This window comes from Eriocheir sinensis, chromosome 14, assembly GCF_024679095.1.
Source record: "Eriocheir sinensis breed Jianghai 21 chromosome 14, ASM2467909v1, whole genome shotgun sequence".
Classification (NCBI taxonomy): domain Eukaryota; kingdom Metazoa; phylum Arthropoda; class Malacostraca; order Decapoda; family Varunidae; genus Eriocheir; species Eriocheir sinensis.
The window spans coordinates 5,193,874-5,212,967 of NC_066522.1; the positions used below are offsets into that span (position 1 = coordinate 5,193,874).

Genomic DNA, 19,094 nt, shown 5'->3' on the forward strand with positions numbered 1-19,094 from the left:
GACTCCCGACGCCTCGCGACGTTAGGCCAAACGCCGACAGTTTTGGAAATTTCAAAACAAACGGCGCCCTCCCCGACATTTATCACCCGTCGGGAATAAACCACGACCGTTGGATGTCTATCTCAGCAACGTCTCAACAACGTCGTTTCGACGTCGACAGGTCGGCAATTAAGGGGACCTATTTACGATGGTCGTAACGTACGTCTAGCAGCGCGACATTTTCTAACGTCACGTCGGGAGGCGTCGGGAGTCAAGATCATGAATGTGTGACACTAGCCTTACGAGGGAATAGACGGGGTGGGGAGAGGTCGTAAGGGGAGGTGGACACATGTCGTTGTGGGAAGGAATGGGGGGGCGAAGATTATGTCGGCGCGTCGCCGAGTGGCCTAAGACTACCCACAGGCTGTCCTGTCGACCATCCATCAACCCGGACCCTACAAGAACTGTCAAGGTGAATCAAGAATGAGCTCCGGGGGGCAGCATGAGACAAGAAAAGATGGCGCCACTATAAACACTTGCCTGCGCCACAACGGGTTAGGGCCGACCATCAGGCCCTACCAAGAGCCTACCGGCGCAATAGGCGAAAACGTAAAAGAAAAAATACATATATATATATATATATATATATATATATATATATATATATATATATATATATATATATATATATATACACAATTTGTGTGTGTGAAAGCTACACACTGCCGTGAGAAATGTGCGGGTGCGGGCAGTGATTATGTTAAAGAGCCAGTCATTGCATGTGTTAGTGTAAACAGTCGACCTGCTAATGGAGACGGTCGTACGTAGTGATAGTGCGTTGAGTGGTTGTTGGTGGATTAGCGGTGAGGGTCGCTGAAAGGGTGAGAATAGAAAACTAAATGTATGATTTGTGAAACAGTATAGTAAATAAAGGAGTAATATAAGAATGACAACGTATCTGATAAGTTATTACAAATTAAGGGGATAGGTCTATATTGACACCATAAATAATACTAAAATACTAGTCAACAGTAATAGTTATAACAAAACAGCACCCAACCCCCCAACCTCGCTCTCTCCCCGCCTCGTGCGCCAGTGTCGCCGTCGAGCATTAGCATCGCGGGCGTGGGTGACGGGGGCGTGGTGGAGGTGGAGGCGGGGCACACGCTGCGTCTGGAGTGCCTGGTGAAGGGCGCGCGGCCCCCCGCCTCCGTCACCTGGTACAGGGACGCCATCACCCTCAGCAAGGTAAGACGCCCGCCATGCACGCCCAGTTCACGGTAACGGCTTCTTCCTTAGGCTTCCTCGTCCTTGTCGTCCCCGTCCTGTTCCTTCGCTTACTCCCTGCCGGACTCGTCCCCTCCTCCTCCTCCTCCTCTTCATGCATGAAGCAACTTCTTCCTTAGGTTCCTTGTCCTTGTCTTCCCGTCCCACTCCTTCGCTTTCTCCCTCTTGAGCTCCTCCTACTCCTCCTCCTCCCTTCCTCTCTCCACGCATGACCCGCAGACTCGTCGCTGTCTCGCCTCCCCTTGTCATTTAGCCTAATATCACTTACAGTTATCAGTTTGTCGCTTGTTCACCAACACTTCCCCTCCTCCATCACCCTCCCCACAGGGCCCTCGGCAGTGCCAGGAACGAAAAACATATTTACTCGATAGTTTTTTTAATAACTGAGCTAAATGAATTTTTACAAGAAATATTATATAAAATATTAGGATTCTGATCCTACAGCTACGTTTGACGTGATTAACTCGAATTTTAATGTTATTAATACAAGATAAATTATTCTTTCTTTGGGACTATTGTCCGTACTTCTTGTGATTTTTTTTTTTAAATTACCAATGAATCCTCATGATTTTTTTTTAATACATCTACTTAGGGGAGGCGGTGGCCGAGTGCTTAGCGTCCGAGCGCGGTGAGCCAGGGGACCTAGGTTTGAATCCCATCCATGCACGATGACAATTTTCAACCATCTCCAAGTGGCGAAAGCTTAGCCTCATGCTGCCCAGATCTTCAATCAACCCCAAATTCAGTGACCTCGGTCAAGAGCAGCACCGGGGAGCAGCATGGGACAAGCAAGAGTCATATCACGGCAGTCACTATAAATAAAATTCGCCTGAGCCACTAACGGGCTGGGGTCGTCCAGAACCCCTCAAGAAAGCTGACCAGCACAATAAGCATATATATATATATATATATATATATATATATATATATATATATATATATATATATATATATATATATATATATATATATATATATATATATATATATATATATATATATATATATATATATATATATATATATATATATATATATATATATATATATATATATATATATATATATATATATATATATATATATATATATATATATATATATATATATATATATATATATATATATATATATATATATATATATATATATATATATATATATATATATATATATATATATATATATGGAGACTAATTTACAGAGTCATCCCTTTATAAAAGCCTAAAAGGTTAATAAAATTCTCCTATGTTGAATATTACAATGTTAGAAGTCTTATAAAATAAATATAATATAACACTAAAATAATGATATATTGCCCTGAATACCTGAAATTCCATAAACCACATTCAAAGTTTAAAATATAATGACCGATATTGAAAAAGAAATACATTGGGTTTATAAAAAAAAATGGTTTAAACCACTTGGTTTAATTCATTGGTTTAAGCCAATCCACCCTGATTATCGCAATATCTCATCTGTTTTAGTTAATCTGAACTTTCAACACAGTCTTAATCGACAACCTAACGCCTCCGTGGTGCAGTGGTTAGCGTGTCTAGTTACTAATCCGCGAGCCCAGGTTCAAAAATACTTCAAATCCCGTCCGGTTCAGTCGGCGTGCAGCTCACCCAGTTGTTCACCCTCCTTTTCAGCCTGATCGATATACGGGTACTTGGAAACCAGGGAAGGAAAATTATGGTAACGAATATCACACTGGACCTATGTCCCGTCTAATGGGTTTTTACCCACCACAGGCTCAAAGGCCAAGACGACGGATATGAACAATAAGGGCACGAGCAGATTTTGCATATGCCCCTAACTTTATCTTTCCCTAATCGACATTCATGATACTGCCCAATAATGAAGAAAAACTTTGGTAATCTATGGGGAGCAAGAGTATATTTTGCAGTATGGAGAAGCCAGTTTCATTTATAATTAGTTTATCTGAACTTTGAGCACAATCATGATACTGTCAGTGATAAAGAAAGAAATAAAGAGACTGGATGACTGAAGCACGGGCAATCAGCGACAAGGTTTTCAAAGGAACTTCAAATGGCTCTCGGTCAAACGTTCCCAATCTTTGCTTCTGGCGACCCAAATTTCGTAACTCGAGCCGCGGCCGCCCCATCGATCAAGGAGATACATCCCATTTATCGACGACTTACGACCAATGAAAAAATAAACGACCAAATGACGAAAATATCAAGCTTCGGAGAGAAATATCAATAAGGCACGTATGAATTTAATTACTGGTCACTGCAGGGCGCTGCAACTGCCAGGAAGTCGAGGGGGCTTTAAACAACCTCTGAAATTTTTTAAATTGACTGCCACTCAAAACCACCTGTATTTTATATTAGGAGGTTAGAGGAAGAGGGTGAAATTACGAAGCACCTGAAAGTGAGCGGGGATGAAGTGACCGTGGCGAGATAAGGTCAATAGGCTGACTGTGCACTGAGGTCAAAGAGCCGCTAGGAAACCACCCATCCCTATATACACACCTATGTGCAACATCGGCATTATTAACTTATAAAAATACAGGCGATCCAACACAACATTGGCTTTTGATTTGCTGAGACGCTTTAAATTCAGTATTGGAGGCTTACTTCATGAAAACATTACGATGGTTGCTCGTTTACCATTATGTACAGCTGATCATTTGACACAGTACCTTAAGATGACCGGCGAGTATCAAGACACCTCTCCAGGCGTATTGGAGCATCCACTATGCGATCCACCTCTCATCTTTTCGGGAGCAGCGATTTTAGGGCGGGGGCTGTTTGTGTATTGCCCTTCGGCCTGCCTCCTCTCGTGCTGTATAAAAAAAATAACCACGAATCTATAGTTTTGAAGAGAAGAATAAAATAAAATAAACCTATATAAAACTTCAGGGCAAATTAGCGAATCTACTTTTTTTTTATATATAGTAAAATAAATTCATAAAAAAAGCTAAAGATAATATTATTTCTGGGAGGTGTTTCGAAGGAAAACTAATTCAGCACATTTGTAATGTAAAAATATTTAAACTGAGAAAGTACGTTGCGAAAATATGAAAACTGTGTGTGTGTGTATGTGTGTGTGTGTGTGTGTGTGTGTGTGTGTGTGTGTGTGTGTGTGTGTGTGTGTGTGTGTGTGTGTGTGTGTGTGTGTGTGTGTGTGTGTGTGTGTGTGTGTGTCCTTGACCTCATTATTTATCTTCCTCTCATACATTTTCCTTCAAGGAGACTTATCATCACCATATTTCACTCCACCCTCTTCCTTCCTCCTCTCCTCCATCAACACAGATATTTTCCTCTCCTTCAGCCCCTTCTTTCGTCCTCAAGTCTCTTTTCTCATGTAAAACATTTAACATTTCCTCTCCTTCCCCCTCACCTTTCTCCTAAGAAACAAATTTGATGAACTGAGATGTCTTGCTCTAACATAAAATTTTGACATAATTGCTATAACCGAAACATTTATCGACACCACAAATATTGATTTAAGTTCCAAATACAACATAGATGGCTACAGACTCTTCAACAAAGATCGTGTAAACCGTAGAGGCGGTGGCGTCGCCCTTTTTGTCAAAAGCTATTTGCAACCCACTGACAAAACACCAAGAGACAGTAACGTTGAACATTTGTGCGTGCGAGTAAACATTGCAAGTCAATTTAAATATATCTGTCACCTACAGGCCTCCCGGGCAATCACTCGATGACGATCTTGAAAAGTACAGCGTTTTAAGGCAGTCACTTAATAACAACGACTCACTGATATTAGGAGACTTTAACCTCCCCCATATCGACTGGGCGACACTGTCAGGTACAGAAGGCGAGTCACATAGAATGATCGATTTTTTGAAAGATAATTATCTAAGCCAAATGGTTTCTGAGCCAACTCGACAAAATAACATACTCGACCTTGTTATAACTACCCAAGATAACCTAGTCAGTAATGTCACGGTTGGAGAACACCTCGGTTCTTGCGATCATAAATTAGAGCTTAAACATCAATGACTGAAAATAAAGTAAAGGTGCCCAATTTCAAAAGAGCTAACTTCGTAGAAATCCGACGAAAACTAACAGAAATACAACTATCAGATGACGGCAATGTAGAGGAAGCCTGGCTAAGCTTTAAAAATCATTTACTCACTCAGCAGAACACATTCATCCCCTTGTGCGAGAAGCGAAATAACACTAATAAAAGCCCACCTTGGTTTAATAGCGAAATTAAACACTCAGTCAAGGAGAGAAAATTGTCTTACAGATTAAAGAAAGAACAAAGCACGTCCGAAAACATTAGACTTTATCACGAAGCCAGGCGGCGAGTGAAAATGTTAGTATGTCAGGCAAAGCGTAGATATGAAGAAAACATTACAACTAACTAAAAATAATCCGAAATCCTTCTTCAGTTATATGTTATAAACAATAGGAAGGCGATTGGAAGTGGAATTGGACCTTTAATAAACAGTGACGGTGCTCTAGTGTCTGACAGCCAACACATTGCAAACCTCTTTAAACAATTACTTTTCCTCGGTGTTTAATACTTCAGTCTTCCTCCCTACCACCAACACCACTACTAAGGTGAATCTCGAGCATGCATTGCCTAATTTTGAAATAACAACCGATGAAGTCCTTAAAGCTCTCCAATCACTTAAAACAAATAAAAGTCCCGGGGCGGGATTCATCATACCATTTACCGGACCTCTGTCTGGTAAGTTTCACGGTATCTCCGCCCACCCGATAAATCTGCATTCATCAACCACTTACCGGAGCCGTGGTAAGGCCAAAAGTTACCGCGGCTCTGAGCACCCGTAACTGAGTTACCGCAGGCGTGGTAAGTGGGTAGACACTGCCGAGGCTCATGTTCGGAGGCGATTTTGAGCCTATGTATATTTTTACCTCGTGACGTACCCTACACCATCAGAAGCAGAAAAGCATGCAGATTTAGGATTTGGGCTCATAAAAGCGATGTGACGAAAACCAGCTGAGTACGAAGGAGTTGAAGATAAATAAATGCAAGAAAATGTGTACTCCCTATTCATTTACTTTTGATTTTCGTACGTGTATTTACACATTATTGTTACAATTTTATGCTAGTGTGATGCAAAATTTTCTCAGGAAGATGATAGTGGTCTCCATTTTTCTCAAAAATGAATGTTGGGGTCAGGAAACGGGGTGGGAGTGAGATGTGTGAAGTCGTCGGTTTGGGATGAACTGGGCACACCCGTGCACGGCCTCAGGCCGGCTTCACTTGCAGGCCGCAGTTTCTAGTATGTAAGTCTGTGGAACTGTCCACCCACATGACTTTTCCCTACTTGTTAAAACACTGCAGAGGGAATAATGTTCTATCTGTGACAGTCACCTCCACTCTCAAGTCTCCAATATTCTTGCTGTGGAGTTTAACGTAGTAAAATTTTGCTCTGTCCTCCTCCACTACTCACGAAGACACTCACGCCATTCCCTCAGCAGCCACAGCTTCCCGCCCACACCCATTGCTTGGCTGCACCAGTGAGGCATGATGACAATGGCCCCCAAGCCAATCTTGGTTGCGAGGGGTGAGTATGGGCAAACATTAGAATATTACCCAATCTTGTGATAGCGAGGCACGCAGCTGGCGTTAGCGACGGAAAACTATGAAGGTAACATACAAAAATGTTCAGAATATAGGCTACATAAGCGAGTATATTTTTATTTCAAGGATAAATATACAAGTAACGTGCATTCATTCGTAAAAAAACGCATCTAATTGAGGGATTACCACGCTAATTATTTGTTTTAAGGCAGAATTTACCCCTGTACAATACACATGTCTTGATTTTGAGGTCTGTGTATTAGTAAACAAACGACACGTGAAAGCTGAAATACAGTATCAAAGGTCGCACGTGACTGGCTATCCAGCCCAACCAATCGTTGCTAGGGTGCGAGTTACCGGAGCGTTACCATACCGTTGATGAATCCCGTGTTTGAAAGATGCCACAGCTCTGGTAGCGCTCCGGTAAATGTGAGAGATACCGGAGGCGTGGCTGGTAAGATTGATGAATCCGGGCCCCGGACCCGAAAAAGTATACCTTATACTGCTTAAAGAAACAAAGTGCGAAATACTCTCCTCCCTCACAGCCGTATTCAATATTTCCTTGCGACAAGGCATCGTCCCTTCGGATTGGAAAAAGGCTAACGTGACACAGATTTTTAAGAAAGGAGATCAAAAAATACCAGGTAATTACAGACCCATTAGTCTAACTTCAGTTGTAGGTAAGCTACTTGAGAGCATAATTAGAGACAAAATTGTGAGTTACTTTGAAAGCCACTCATTTAATTGGGGATTCACAACATGGCTTCCGTAACAAAAGATCCTGCCTATCAAACCTATTGACCTTTTATAACGACCTCTTCTCAGTTTATGACGTAACCAAATCATTGGACGTAGTCTATCTTGATTTCCAGAAAGCGTTTGATAAGTCTCACATCCTAAATTACTTTATAAATTAAAGCAAATAGGTATTGACGGTCAAATAAACCAATGGATCGCGAATTGGTTGAACAACAGACAACAAAGAGTGGTGATTGACGGACTTAACTCAGAGTGGGCACCGGTCACTAACGGCGTCCCTCAGGGCTCGGTTCTTGTCCCAGTGCTTTTCATTATTTACATCAACGATGTGGATGTTGGACTCAATAATCGCATTAGTAAATTTGCAGACGACACAAACATTGGTAACTCGGTTCTCACTGACGAAGACAGGCAAAGCCTCCAAGAGGATTTGCACAAAATTTCAGCTTGGTCGGAGAGATGGGAGATGCCCTTTAACGTAGACAAGTGCCAGGTCCTTCAAGTTGGAACAAGAAATAAGATGTTCGATTACGAAATGGGCGGCGTTAAACTCACAAGCGTTCAATGCGTTAAGGACCTGGGGTCAAAATCGCGTCAAACCTCAAATTCTCACATCAATGCATCGATGCAGCAAATAAAGCGAACAGAATGTTGGGCTTCATTAAAAGAAACTTTTTATTCAAGAATAAAGATGTAATACTTCCACTATACGATAGTTTACTCAGACCCCGCTTGGAATATGCGGAAAAGTTTTGGTCTCCCCACTATGCGAAGGACATTGCTAAATTAGAAGGTGTTCAGAGTCAGGCAACAAAAATGATCCCTTCCTTGCGCAACAAACCCTACGAAGAAAGGCTTTCCACCCTTAACATGTTCTCTCTTGAGAAACGTCGCCTCCGAGGAAAACTGATCGAATGTTTTAAAATACTTAATGGTTTTACGAATATAGACAGAACAAAATTGTTTATGATCGATGACACTTTGCGAACGAGGAACAATGGCATAAAACTCATATGTAGATAAGTAAATTCAGACTGCACCAAATTTTTCTTCACCAACGTTGTAGTGCGAGAATGGAATAAGCTCCCACCTTCAGTGGTCCAGTGTAACACGATTGACTCCTTTAAAAACAAGCTCGACCGTCACTTCCTTGAACTTAATATTAACTAGAGTAGAAATGCAACGTTTTGGAGCCATCTGATTAATGTAAAATCACTTAGGTTTAAGGACAGGCTACCTAGTCTGGACCAGGGGGTCTGTGTGGTCTGATTTTCTTCGTAAATCTTTGTAAATCCATCTTTGTTATATTGATTTGGTTATATTGATTCATTGTATATCCAATGATGTACTATTTTACCAGAACATTTTTGTTATTAATTATTATTGTTATTACCTTTACTATTATTTATATAATTATCATTATTATTATTATTATTATTATTATTATTATTATTATTATTATTATTATAATTATTATTATTATTATTATTATTATTATTATTATTATTATTATTATTATTATTGGTAGTAGTAGTAGTACTAGTTTTTATTATTATTATTACTACTGCTACAACTTCTACTACTACTACAATTACTACTGTAAATCTACTACTACTACTACTACTACTACTACTACTACTACTACTACTAAAGCTATTACTACTACTACGACTACTACTACCACTATTACTACTACTACTACTACTACTACTACTACAAGATTATTACTATTACTACTGCCATTCCTGTTACTGACCCTTTCACTGGTTGGAAATAGGTCTGTGCTAACAGGGCATCAGTGGGTTATTTACTTCTCCCTGTGCATCCCCTACCCCATCGCTCCTCGTCATCCTTGCCCACCGCCTCGTCCTCCTCGTCTCCCATCCTCACATTTTGATCCCGTCATCTACATTGGAAATATGTACACGAACAACTGCTAGCATGTCCATCAGTAGTTTAATCGTCCACCCCCAGATATCTTCCCTTTCCTCCTTCTCTACTGATTCCGTCAACTACAACAGAATCTGGCCCTACTTTTCCTGCACTACCTTACTTATGTTCCTCCTCCTCTTCCTCTTGTTTAGGGGCAGGTAAGACCACTGAGAAGTTTATTAGACCATTTTGTGAAATTCATAAAATATAACAATATAATTTCCGCGGATTTTTTATTTATTTATCTACTTTTGCCCTTGAGCTGCTTCCTTAACTGAAAAAAAAAAAAAAAAAAAAAAAGATGGATAGATAAACATAATGATAGATAGCCATGCAGATAAATAGATAGAGAGTCAAATACATGTTCGATCGTTAGATGATTTGATAGTTAGTTAGTTAATAGGTAGTCCAATAGTACCCTTGTATAGTACCCTTAGTTAGATAGGTAGTGAGATTGGTAGTTTAATAGTTAGACAGTTTGAATTAGTTAGTTAGTTAGTTAATTTTACTGTTTTCTGTATTTGTTTATTTATTTATTTATTTGGATTATTTTTTTGTTTTTGTTTTATTTTATTTTGGTGTTTTTCTTTTTCTTTTTTGTTTCTTTTTCCTTTTCTTTTCTTTATCTTTTTCTTTGTTTTCTTGCTGTTGTTTTTCTTTTTTGATATTCTTTTATTTCATATCATCCTCTTGTTGATGTTCATTGGTCTGGGTGAGCCGCTTTCCTCCCAGAAGAGACCCACCCATAATTTTGGTGATGTTAGTTAGGGGCCGAAAGGTGGATGATGTTTCTTATATTTTTCTTCTCTTGATGTGTTTTTTTTTCTTGTTTTTCTTTTCCGATGTTTTTTTCTGTTCTTTTTCTTCTTATTTCTTTTCTTCGTGTTTTTTTAATGTTCTTTTATTTCATATCATCCTCTTGTTGATGTTCTTCGTTGGTCTGGGTGAGCCCCTTTCCTCCCAGAAGAGACCCACCCATAATTTTGGTGATGTTAGTTTGGGGCCGAATGGTGGATGATGTTTCTTTGTATGTTACTTTTCTTGATGTTGTTCTGTTATTGCTGTTACTTTTCTTTTGCGATGTTTTTTTTCTCTTTTTTCCCCTATTTTTTGGTGTTCTTTTCTATATCATCCCTCTTTGATATTCTTTGGTCTGGATGAGCCTCTTTATCCCCAGAAAAGACCCACCTTTAATTTTGGTGATGTTAGTTTGGGGCCGAATGGTGGATGATGTTTCTTTGTATGTTACTTTTCTTGACCTTGTTCTGTTATTGTTGTTACTTTTCTTTTGCGATGTTTTCTCTCTTTTTCCCATTTTTTTGGTGTTCCTTTCTATATCATCCCTTTTTGATGTTCTTTGATCTGGATGAGCCTCTTTCTCCCCAGAAAAGACTCACCCATAATTTTGGAGATGTTAGGGCCTGAAGGTGGATGATCTGTTTTTTTTTCTTTTCTTGATGTTTTGTTACTATATTTTCCTTTTTCTGGTGTTCCTTTTTATTTTCCTTTTGTTTGGTGTTCCCATCACGTGGATTGTCTACGACATCTAACGAGCACCACAAGCCCCGGTTTATTGTTCGGAGTTTGCTCTCCTAGGCAGAATGCTTACCACAGCTGACGAGCTCCACCTGCCCGGGTTTATTGTTCAGGTTTGCTCTCCTAGGCAGATTGCCCACCACGGCTGACAGGCTCCACCTGCCGGGTTTTATGTATGGGTTTGCTCTCCTAGGTGTATTACCTATGACGGCTCACGAGCCCAACCTGCCCGGATTTTATGATCGGGTTTGCTCTCTAGGTGTATTACCTATGACGGCTCACGAGCCCAACCTGCCCAGGTTTATTGTTCAGTTTGCTCTCCTAGGTGTATTACCTATGACGGCTCACGAGCCCAACCTGCCCGGGTTTATTGTTCGGAGTTTGCTCTCCTGGGTGAATTGCCTACCACGGCTAACGAACCTCACCTGCCCGGGTTTGTAATCAGTTTGCTCTCTTAGGTGAACTGCTTTCGCTAACGACCTCCACCTGCCCGGGTTTGTAATCAGGTTTGCTCTCCTAGATGAATTGCTTTCGCTAACGACCTCCACCGCCCGGTTTTGTAATCGGGTTTGCTCTCCTAGGTGAACTGCTCACGCTAACGACCTCCACCTGCCCGGTTTTGTAATCGGGTTTGCTCTCCTAGATGAACTGCTTTCGCTAACGACCTCCACCTGCCCGGGTTTATTGTTCGGGTTTGCTCTCCTAGGTGTATTACCTATGACGGCTCACGAGCCCAACCTGCCCAGGTTTATTGTTCGGGTTTGCTCTCCTAGGTGAATTGCCTACCACGGCTAACGAACCTCACCTGCCCGGGTTTGTTGTTCGGGTTGCTCTCCTAGGCAGATTGCCTACCACGGCTAACGAGCCCCACCTGCCCGGCGTTGTAGCCGAAAGATCTCCGGCACCTCCGTCTGGGTCCCGATGGACGCCGAGGCGCCCTGTCGGGAGCCCTCCAGTCCTGCCATGCTCGCCTGGGAGACCTTGGGCTCGCTGGCGCTCCACCGCCCCGCCGATTCAAATAGGGCGGATGCAAGAACTCGCTTCTTAAAACTACCAGACTGGATTATAAAATTAATCATTAATGCCGTGAAGGCGCCGGTCACCGCGTTTATCGGTTCTTGGATGAAGGACCGATGGGCCTCGGGGACGCGCACAAGCATCATAAGGAATCCTCGCCGCGGCTTCCGGCGCAGCATCCTTTTCCCTTTTCTTTCTTACTTCCAATTTTTCTTTTTAATTATATTTTCTTTCTCTGATTGACTGATTGATTGATTTTACATAGTAAGAATGGGTTCACCAATTAACGTCTTTCAGGTGCATCGCATTCACACACCTGCTGAGGGAGAACACCAGTGAGCGTTTTGACTCACGAGGACGGCCCACTAAAGTTTCCTAACATTTGTATTGGGCTGCCACTTCTCTTTAGTCGTCTGTTCCTCTATTTTTCTTTTCTTTATTTCATTCTATTTCTCCCTTTCTTTCATCCTTGCTCTCTATACATATATTTCTTTCAAACTTCTTCATCAGCCCCCATTCCTTTCCATTCTCCCTCCCCTTCATCTCCCTCCATCTCTTTCATCCCCCTCGCCTCCCGCCCTTTGTTCTTTTTCTGTTATCATCACGACAGCTGTTTAATTTCTCTGCGGGGACTTTTTTTTTATGTTCGTGGATGTGACTTGCTTCCCGGGGCGTTCATGTTGTTGAACAGCACCCTAGAATATTCTTGGCAAAGTGTTTCAAATTTTTGAAGCTTTTTGCATCACGCCAGTACCTCAGTGGATTGACATCAAAAGGCAAAACACCTTCTTCAGGGTACGTTTCAAGTTCTGCCTTCACCACTGTAGTGTCATTTGTTGATGCACCATGTAGGCAAAGTGTTGCACTCATGCCAGCCGAAAAGACGAAAGGCTCACTCTTTTGAAATGTTTTCTTCTTCAAGGTCGACTGAGTTGACTTGGAAATAATTAGGTCCACAATCTTGGAAACCTTTTCCTTTTGCATTTTCTTACATGACGTCCATGCCAGCTTAAACCTGGGGCCCATGACAGCTGCGGCAATGACATCAGTCCGCTCAAGAAATGGATGCAACCTCTTTTTGATAGGTGACTGTAGCGCATATGCCAAGTTAAAGCAGTAGATCGGTTTACTGTCTCTCTCGTCGTCTTCACTCACATCTCATCCCCTATGCCTCCCATTTCCGTGACGTCACACATTTTTGCGGGCGGATCCTTCTTCCGAGCCACCCATCCCTCAGTAACTCCCTAAATCCTCTCCTATTCCTCCTCCATGTGACCTGAGGTTAATTTCCTTCTTACTCCCCACCCTTAATTTTTTTCCTCCTCCGCCTTCAACCTTAATGTTCTCCTTACTCCGCTTTCCCCGTGATCTGACGTTAATCCTTTCCTCCTTTGCCTTCAACCTTAATCTGTTTCCTCCTCCGCCTTTACGCGGCTTAACATTACTTCTTTTTCTATTTCCTTAACAGTATTTATCCTCCTCAAATGGTTTTGACTCGAAATATAAATACAAATGCAAAATACTTTTTTTTTCTAGGTGCCAAAATACAAATACAAATACAAAATATTTTTTTTCTGGGTGCCAATATACAAATACAAATACAAAATACTTTTTTCTCTGTATGTCAAAATACAAATACAAATACATTAAAATTGTATTTAAATACAATTCAAATACAAATACAATTGTATTTGATCCACCCCTGGTCAGGCCGCTAGTGTTCTACAAATACGAACTTGACAGATTGTATAATTGCCCGGGGGAAGTGATAGATGGAGTGCAATGTTGGGAAGTGAAGTATTTAGTGTAGGACAAAACTGGCCTTTCGCATATATTATACATTATCATTAAATTAAGGGCACTACACTAAGCAAGCGTGAGAGGAATTTAGGAGTAACCTCTGATGTCCCTCTAAAAGGATTCAATGCATTCAAGCTAAAAATTGTGCAAACAGGGTACTGAGTGTCATTTCAATGAGAGTATTCAATAAAAATGCTGACGTTATCCTCAAGTAATATTTAATAAGACTTCATCTCGATTCTGCTGTGCGGTTCTGGTCTTATTACCGAACGGACATTATCGGGTTAGAACCTGAGCAGAGGAGGATGACAAAAATGATTAACTGATTGATAAACTTACCATAAAAGGACAGACTGAAACATTTATAGTAGTAAGGCGAAGGGTGCGACGAGACGATCGAAATTTATAAATTGATGAATGGTTCTAAAAAAGGTAATGTTAATAAGGTTGTGGTCGTAAGAAGGCCGCGTATGACATGTGGGTATGGGTTGAAGTTGGATAAATTCAAGTTCAGCAAAGACACAGGCAAGAATTGATTTACCAATAGAGTAAGAGATAACTGAAACAGACTTCGCAGTCATGTTGTGAATACCAATACAATAGACACCTTCATGATATGATTAGAAAAGTTCACGAAGAGTGGTTAGGTGGGGTTAGGTTTACAGGAGCTGCCTTGCATAGGCCTGCCGGCCTCTTGCAGACTCCTCGTGTTCTTATGTAGTCAGTCCTCTATTTGCAGTTGTGCCAGCGGTCTTCATATATATATATATATATATATATATATATATATATATATATATATATATATATATATATATATATATATATATATATATATATATATATATATATATATATATATATATATATATATATATATATATATATATATATATATATATATATATATATATATATATATATATATATATATATATATATATATATATATATATATATATATATATATATATATATATATATATATATATATATATATATATATATATATATATATATATATATATATATATATATATATATATATATATATATATATATATATATATATATATATACCTGTTATAAAAGATTCTTCAAATGATATTTTCTATGCCCTCTGGCCTCAATCCTCAGAAGGCTTATGGACCTGATGGAGTGCCTCTATTGTCCTTAAAAACTGTGCCTCCGTGCTGTCACCCTGCCTGGTCAAACTCTTTCGCCTCTGCCTGTCAACATCTACCTTTCCTTCTCGCATGAAATATGCCTTCATACAGCCTGTACCTAAGAAGGGTGACCGCTCCAATCCCTCAAACTACCGTCCTATTGCTTTACTTTCTTGTCTATCTAAAGCTTTTGAATCAATCCTTAACGGAAGATTCAAAGCACCTTTCCACTTCTGACCTTCTATCTGATCGCCAGTATGGGTTCCGCAAGGGCGTTCTACTGGTGATCTCCTCTTAACTCACTCTTGGACATACTCTCATACCCGTTTCCGTGAAACATTTGCTATTGCGCTGGACATATCAAAAGCTGATGATAGGGTCAGGCACAAAACTTTGCATTCTAAACTACCCTCCTACGGTTTCTATCCTTCTTTCTGTACCTTTATCTCAGTTTCCTTTCTGACCGTTCTATTTCTGCCGTGGTAGACGGTCACTGTTCTTCTCCTAAATCTATTAACAGTGGTGTCCCACAGGGTTCTGTCCTATCTCCCACTCTTTTTCTGTTGTTCATTGATGATCTTCTTTCCAAAACGAACTGTCCTATCCATTCCTACGCCGATGATTCCACTCTGCATTATTCAACTTCTTTTAATAGAAGACCCACCCTTCAGGAACTTAACGACTCAAGGCTGGAGGCTGCAGAACGCTTAGCCTCAGACCTTACTATTATTTCCGATTGGGGCAAGAAGAACCTGGTGTCCTTCAACGCCTCAAAAACACAGTTTCTCCACCTATCCACTCGACACAATCTTCCAAACAACTATCCCCTATTCTTTGACAACACCCAGCTATCACCTTCCTCAACACTAAACATCCTCGGTCTATCTTTAACTCAAAATCTTAACTGGAAACTTCATATCTCAATCTCTTACTAAATCAGCTTCCTCGAGGCTGGGCGTTCTGTACCGTCTCCGCCAGTTCTTCTCCCCTGCACAGTTGCTGTCCATATACAGGGGCCTTGTCCGCCCTCGTATGGAGTATGCATCTCATGTGTGGGGGGCTCCGCTCTTCTGGACAGAGTGGAGGCTAAGGCTGTTAGTCTCATCAGCTCTCCTCCTCATACTGATAGTCTTCTACCTCTTAATTTCCGCAGCAATGTTGCCTCTCTTTATATCTTCTATCGATATTTCCACGCTGACTGCTCTTCTGAACTTGCTAACTGCATGCCTCCCCCTCCCGCGGCCCGCTGCACTCGACTTTCTACTCATGCTCATCCCTATACTGTCCAAACCCCTTATGCAAGAGTTAACCAGCATCTTCACTCTTTCATCCCTCACGCTGGTAAACTCTGGAACAATCTTCCTTCATCTGTATTTCCTCCTGCCTACGACTGAACTCTTTCAAGAGGAGGTATCAGCTCTCCTCAAATTAACCTCTGATTTTGGACACTCCTTTAACCTCTGTTCAGGAGCAGTGAGTGGCCTTTTATTCCTTTTTTCTTTGCGCTGTCTCCTTAGCTGTAAAAAAAAAATATATATATATATATATATATATATATATATATATATATATATATATATATATATATATATATATATATATATATATATATATATATATATATATATATATATATATATATATATATATATATATATATATATATATATATATATATATATATATATATATATTTCAGCTGCCTCCTTTACTGTTAAAAAGAAGGCTCCCACTCCGTCAACAGTTTACACAGCCTTCCTGTGCATGTACTGCCCCTCACGCCCCGTTCTCTGCCACCCCGCAGAGCTGCACCGAGAAGAGGTGATATCGTCAAAGGAGCCCCTGCGGTGGGACGTGCGGAGCCGCCTGGTGGTGCGGGTGGCGGCTGAGGACGACGGCCAGGAGTACTCCTGCCGTGCCCTCCACCCCGCCTTGCAACACTCCCCCACCACCCTCGTCGCCTCCCTCACCCTCGCCGTCCTGCGTAAGTCGCCTCGCTTGGTTGCCTTGTGTATTTTGTGTCGTGCTCGGTGTGTATGTGTAATTCACCTCTTGGTCTGCTGCGGGTCTCTCTCGAGACAGCCAGCCGTTCCCCTACGGAAGAGCACAGAGCTCATAGTACCGATCTTTGAGTAGGACTGAGACCACTCACACACAACACACCGCGACAACGAGGTCACAACTCCTTGCTGTGTGTGTGTGTGTGTGGGTGGGGGGGGAAGTGTTACTTAGTTTGTTGACCTACATTTTACTGTGCCGACTTTTACACATTTTATATGGTATTTTGGTTATTACTTCGTGGGTCTGTTCACCACTAATACTAACTGTCTATTTCTTCACCTCCCGTTCCTTTCCTAGTGGCAAACTTGACTACAAAAATAGACCCGACGCTTGCTGCTCACTCGCACGTCTATTCCGTTCATCTCTTTGATGCAAGAGCATAAAAACACCTTCGCTTCCTCATCCACAATGATAGAAAGTGAAGTGTGCCAGTCTGTCAGCTCCTAGTTTTCCTTTTCACAACGGTAAAGGTTGTAGCAATTTTCTCGTACACTCAGTCACTCTTCTCTCCAGGACACCAGTCTTCGTTTAAGTATTTTTTTGTCATTCTTTTCAAACTTTCCTTCCCGTCCCTTGGATCACCTCATGAACTTAATTGTTCTTTGAAACTCAGGTTTTCTTTGCTTTTTAGAGCACCGCAGTCTAGGACATTTACAGCATTTGTTTTCCGATTCTTTGCCGGTCTCGATTTGGGTTAAGAGGAAATACTGCCACTGTTGATGCTGCTGCCACTTGCTTCACTACTACTTCTACAACTAAAATAAAAAATAAAAATAAATATAAAAATAATAATAATATTGATAACAATTATCATACAAATGGTAAAATAAATAGTAATAGTAATAATAATAATAATAATAATAATAATAATAATAATAATAATAATAATAATAATAATAATAATAATAATAATAATCCTATCACAACTACAGACTATTATAATTATTATATACATATGATTATTATTATTATTATTATTATTATTATTATTATTATTACTACTACTAATACTACTATTGGTAGCAATAGCAGTAGTGGTTGAGGTAGTAGTAGTAGTAGTAGTAGTAGTAGTACCGCTGGTGGGGGTGGTAGTGTTAGCTGAACAAGTAAATATAACGTTTGGGATCTGCAAGAGGTCGGTAGGCCTGCACAAGAAAGCTTCTGTAAACCTAGTAGTAGTATATAGTAGGATTAGTAGTAGTTGTGTAGAAGTAGTAGTAGTTGAAAGAGGGTCAGGAAGGTTCAGATGTCATCTATATCGTACGGCGCCGGTATTAACGATAACGTCTATACGGTACGGTACCGGTACTGTAGTCGGTTCACCCAAGTCTGAAGTGAGCATTATCGTGCGCTGGCAACCTTATGTCACACTGCGTGTCCGATTTCGTGGAGAGAGAGAGAAAATATCCATATTTCCGAGATATCCTCTTAGGCTCTTACTCGTGTAAGAAGGAACTGAGGGACTGAACGTGATGGGCTGATGGTAAGTATTGGTACCGGTACCGAGCACTAAATAGTCGGATCACCCAAGTCTGAAGTGAGCATTATCGTGCGCTGACAACCTGCTGTCACACGTTGTGTCCGATTTCGTGGATACTGTATGCTAGTCTACGCATAGTGAACAGTCGTCAGTGTCAGTAATATGCAGGCAGCAATAACAAATACCGTCAATTATAGTCGATTACGAGTTAAAAAATATTAGTAATGTCGTAAATAGCTATTTTATTAATTTACAAGATCGCTGATTATGATTATTAAACAGCCTTGAACTTGTCCACTATCGAGAAAATTAGCAAAACAGAAAATTAATAAAACAGATGTCTGCGACATTTCCAATATTTTTTAACTCTATCTACTATCGTAGAGACGTCGTTGCTCCTGTCCTTTTCCTTTTCTCTGAATTACTTTTTTTTGTTCTATCTTACGCAGAGTCCTTTGAAAGTTAAAGTTGTATTAAGCACAGCGACATTTTATCCTTCCTTTGCTAACTGAACCCACCCTCCCCGT

At 40.5% G+C, this 19,094-nt stretch overlaps 2 protein-coding genes across 3 annotated transcripts in view; one reads left to right on the forward strand and one right to left on the reverse strand.

Moving 5' to 3' along the window:
* Window positions 1-19,094, reverse strand: part of LOC126998352 (protein abrupt-like) — a 464,876-nt gene that overhangs the window by 428,502 nt on the left and 17,280 nt on the right. For both annotated transcript variants that reach the window (XM_050859864.1, XM_050859863.1), the window contains exon 2: window positions 3,935-4,077. The gene's annotated coding sequence lies outside the window, so the exon portion shown is untranslated. The remainder of the gene's footprint in view (window positions 1-3,934; window positions 4,078-19,094) is intronic.
* LOC126998354 (nephrin-like) overlaps window positions 1-19,094 on the forward strand; it is a 67,356-nt gene that overhangs the window by 237 nt on the left and 48,025 nt on the right. Inside the window, exons 2-3 of the mRNA XM_050859872.1 lie at window positions 1,076-1,227; window positions 16,833-17,010. Of these exons, the coding sequence (XP_050715829.1) occupies window positions 1,076-1,227; window positions 16,833-17,010 (330 nt within the window). The remainder of the gene's footprint in view (window positions 1-1,075; window positions 1,228-16,832; window positions 17,011-19,094) is intronic.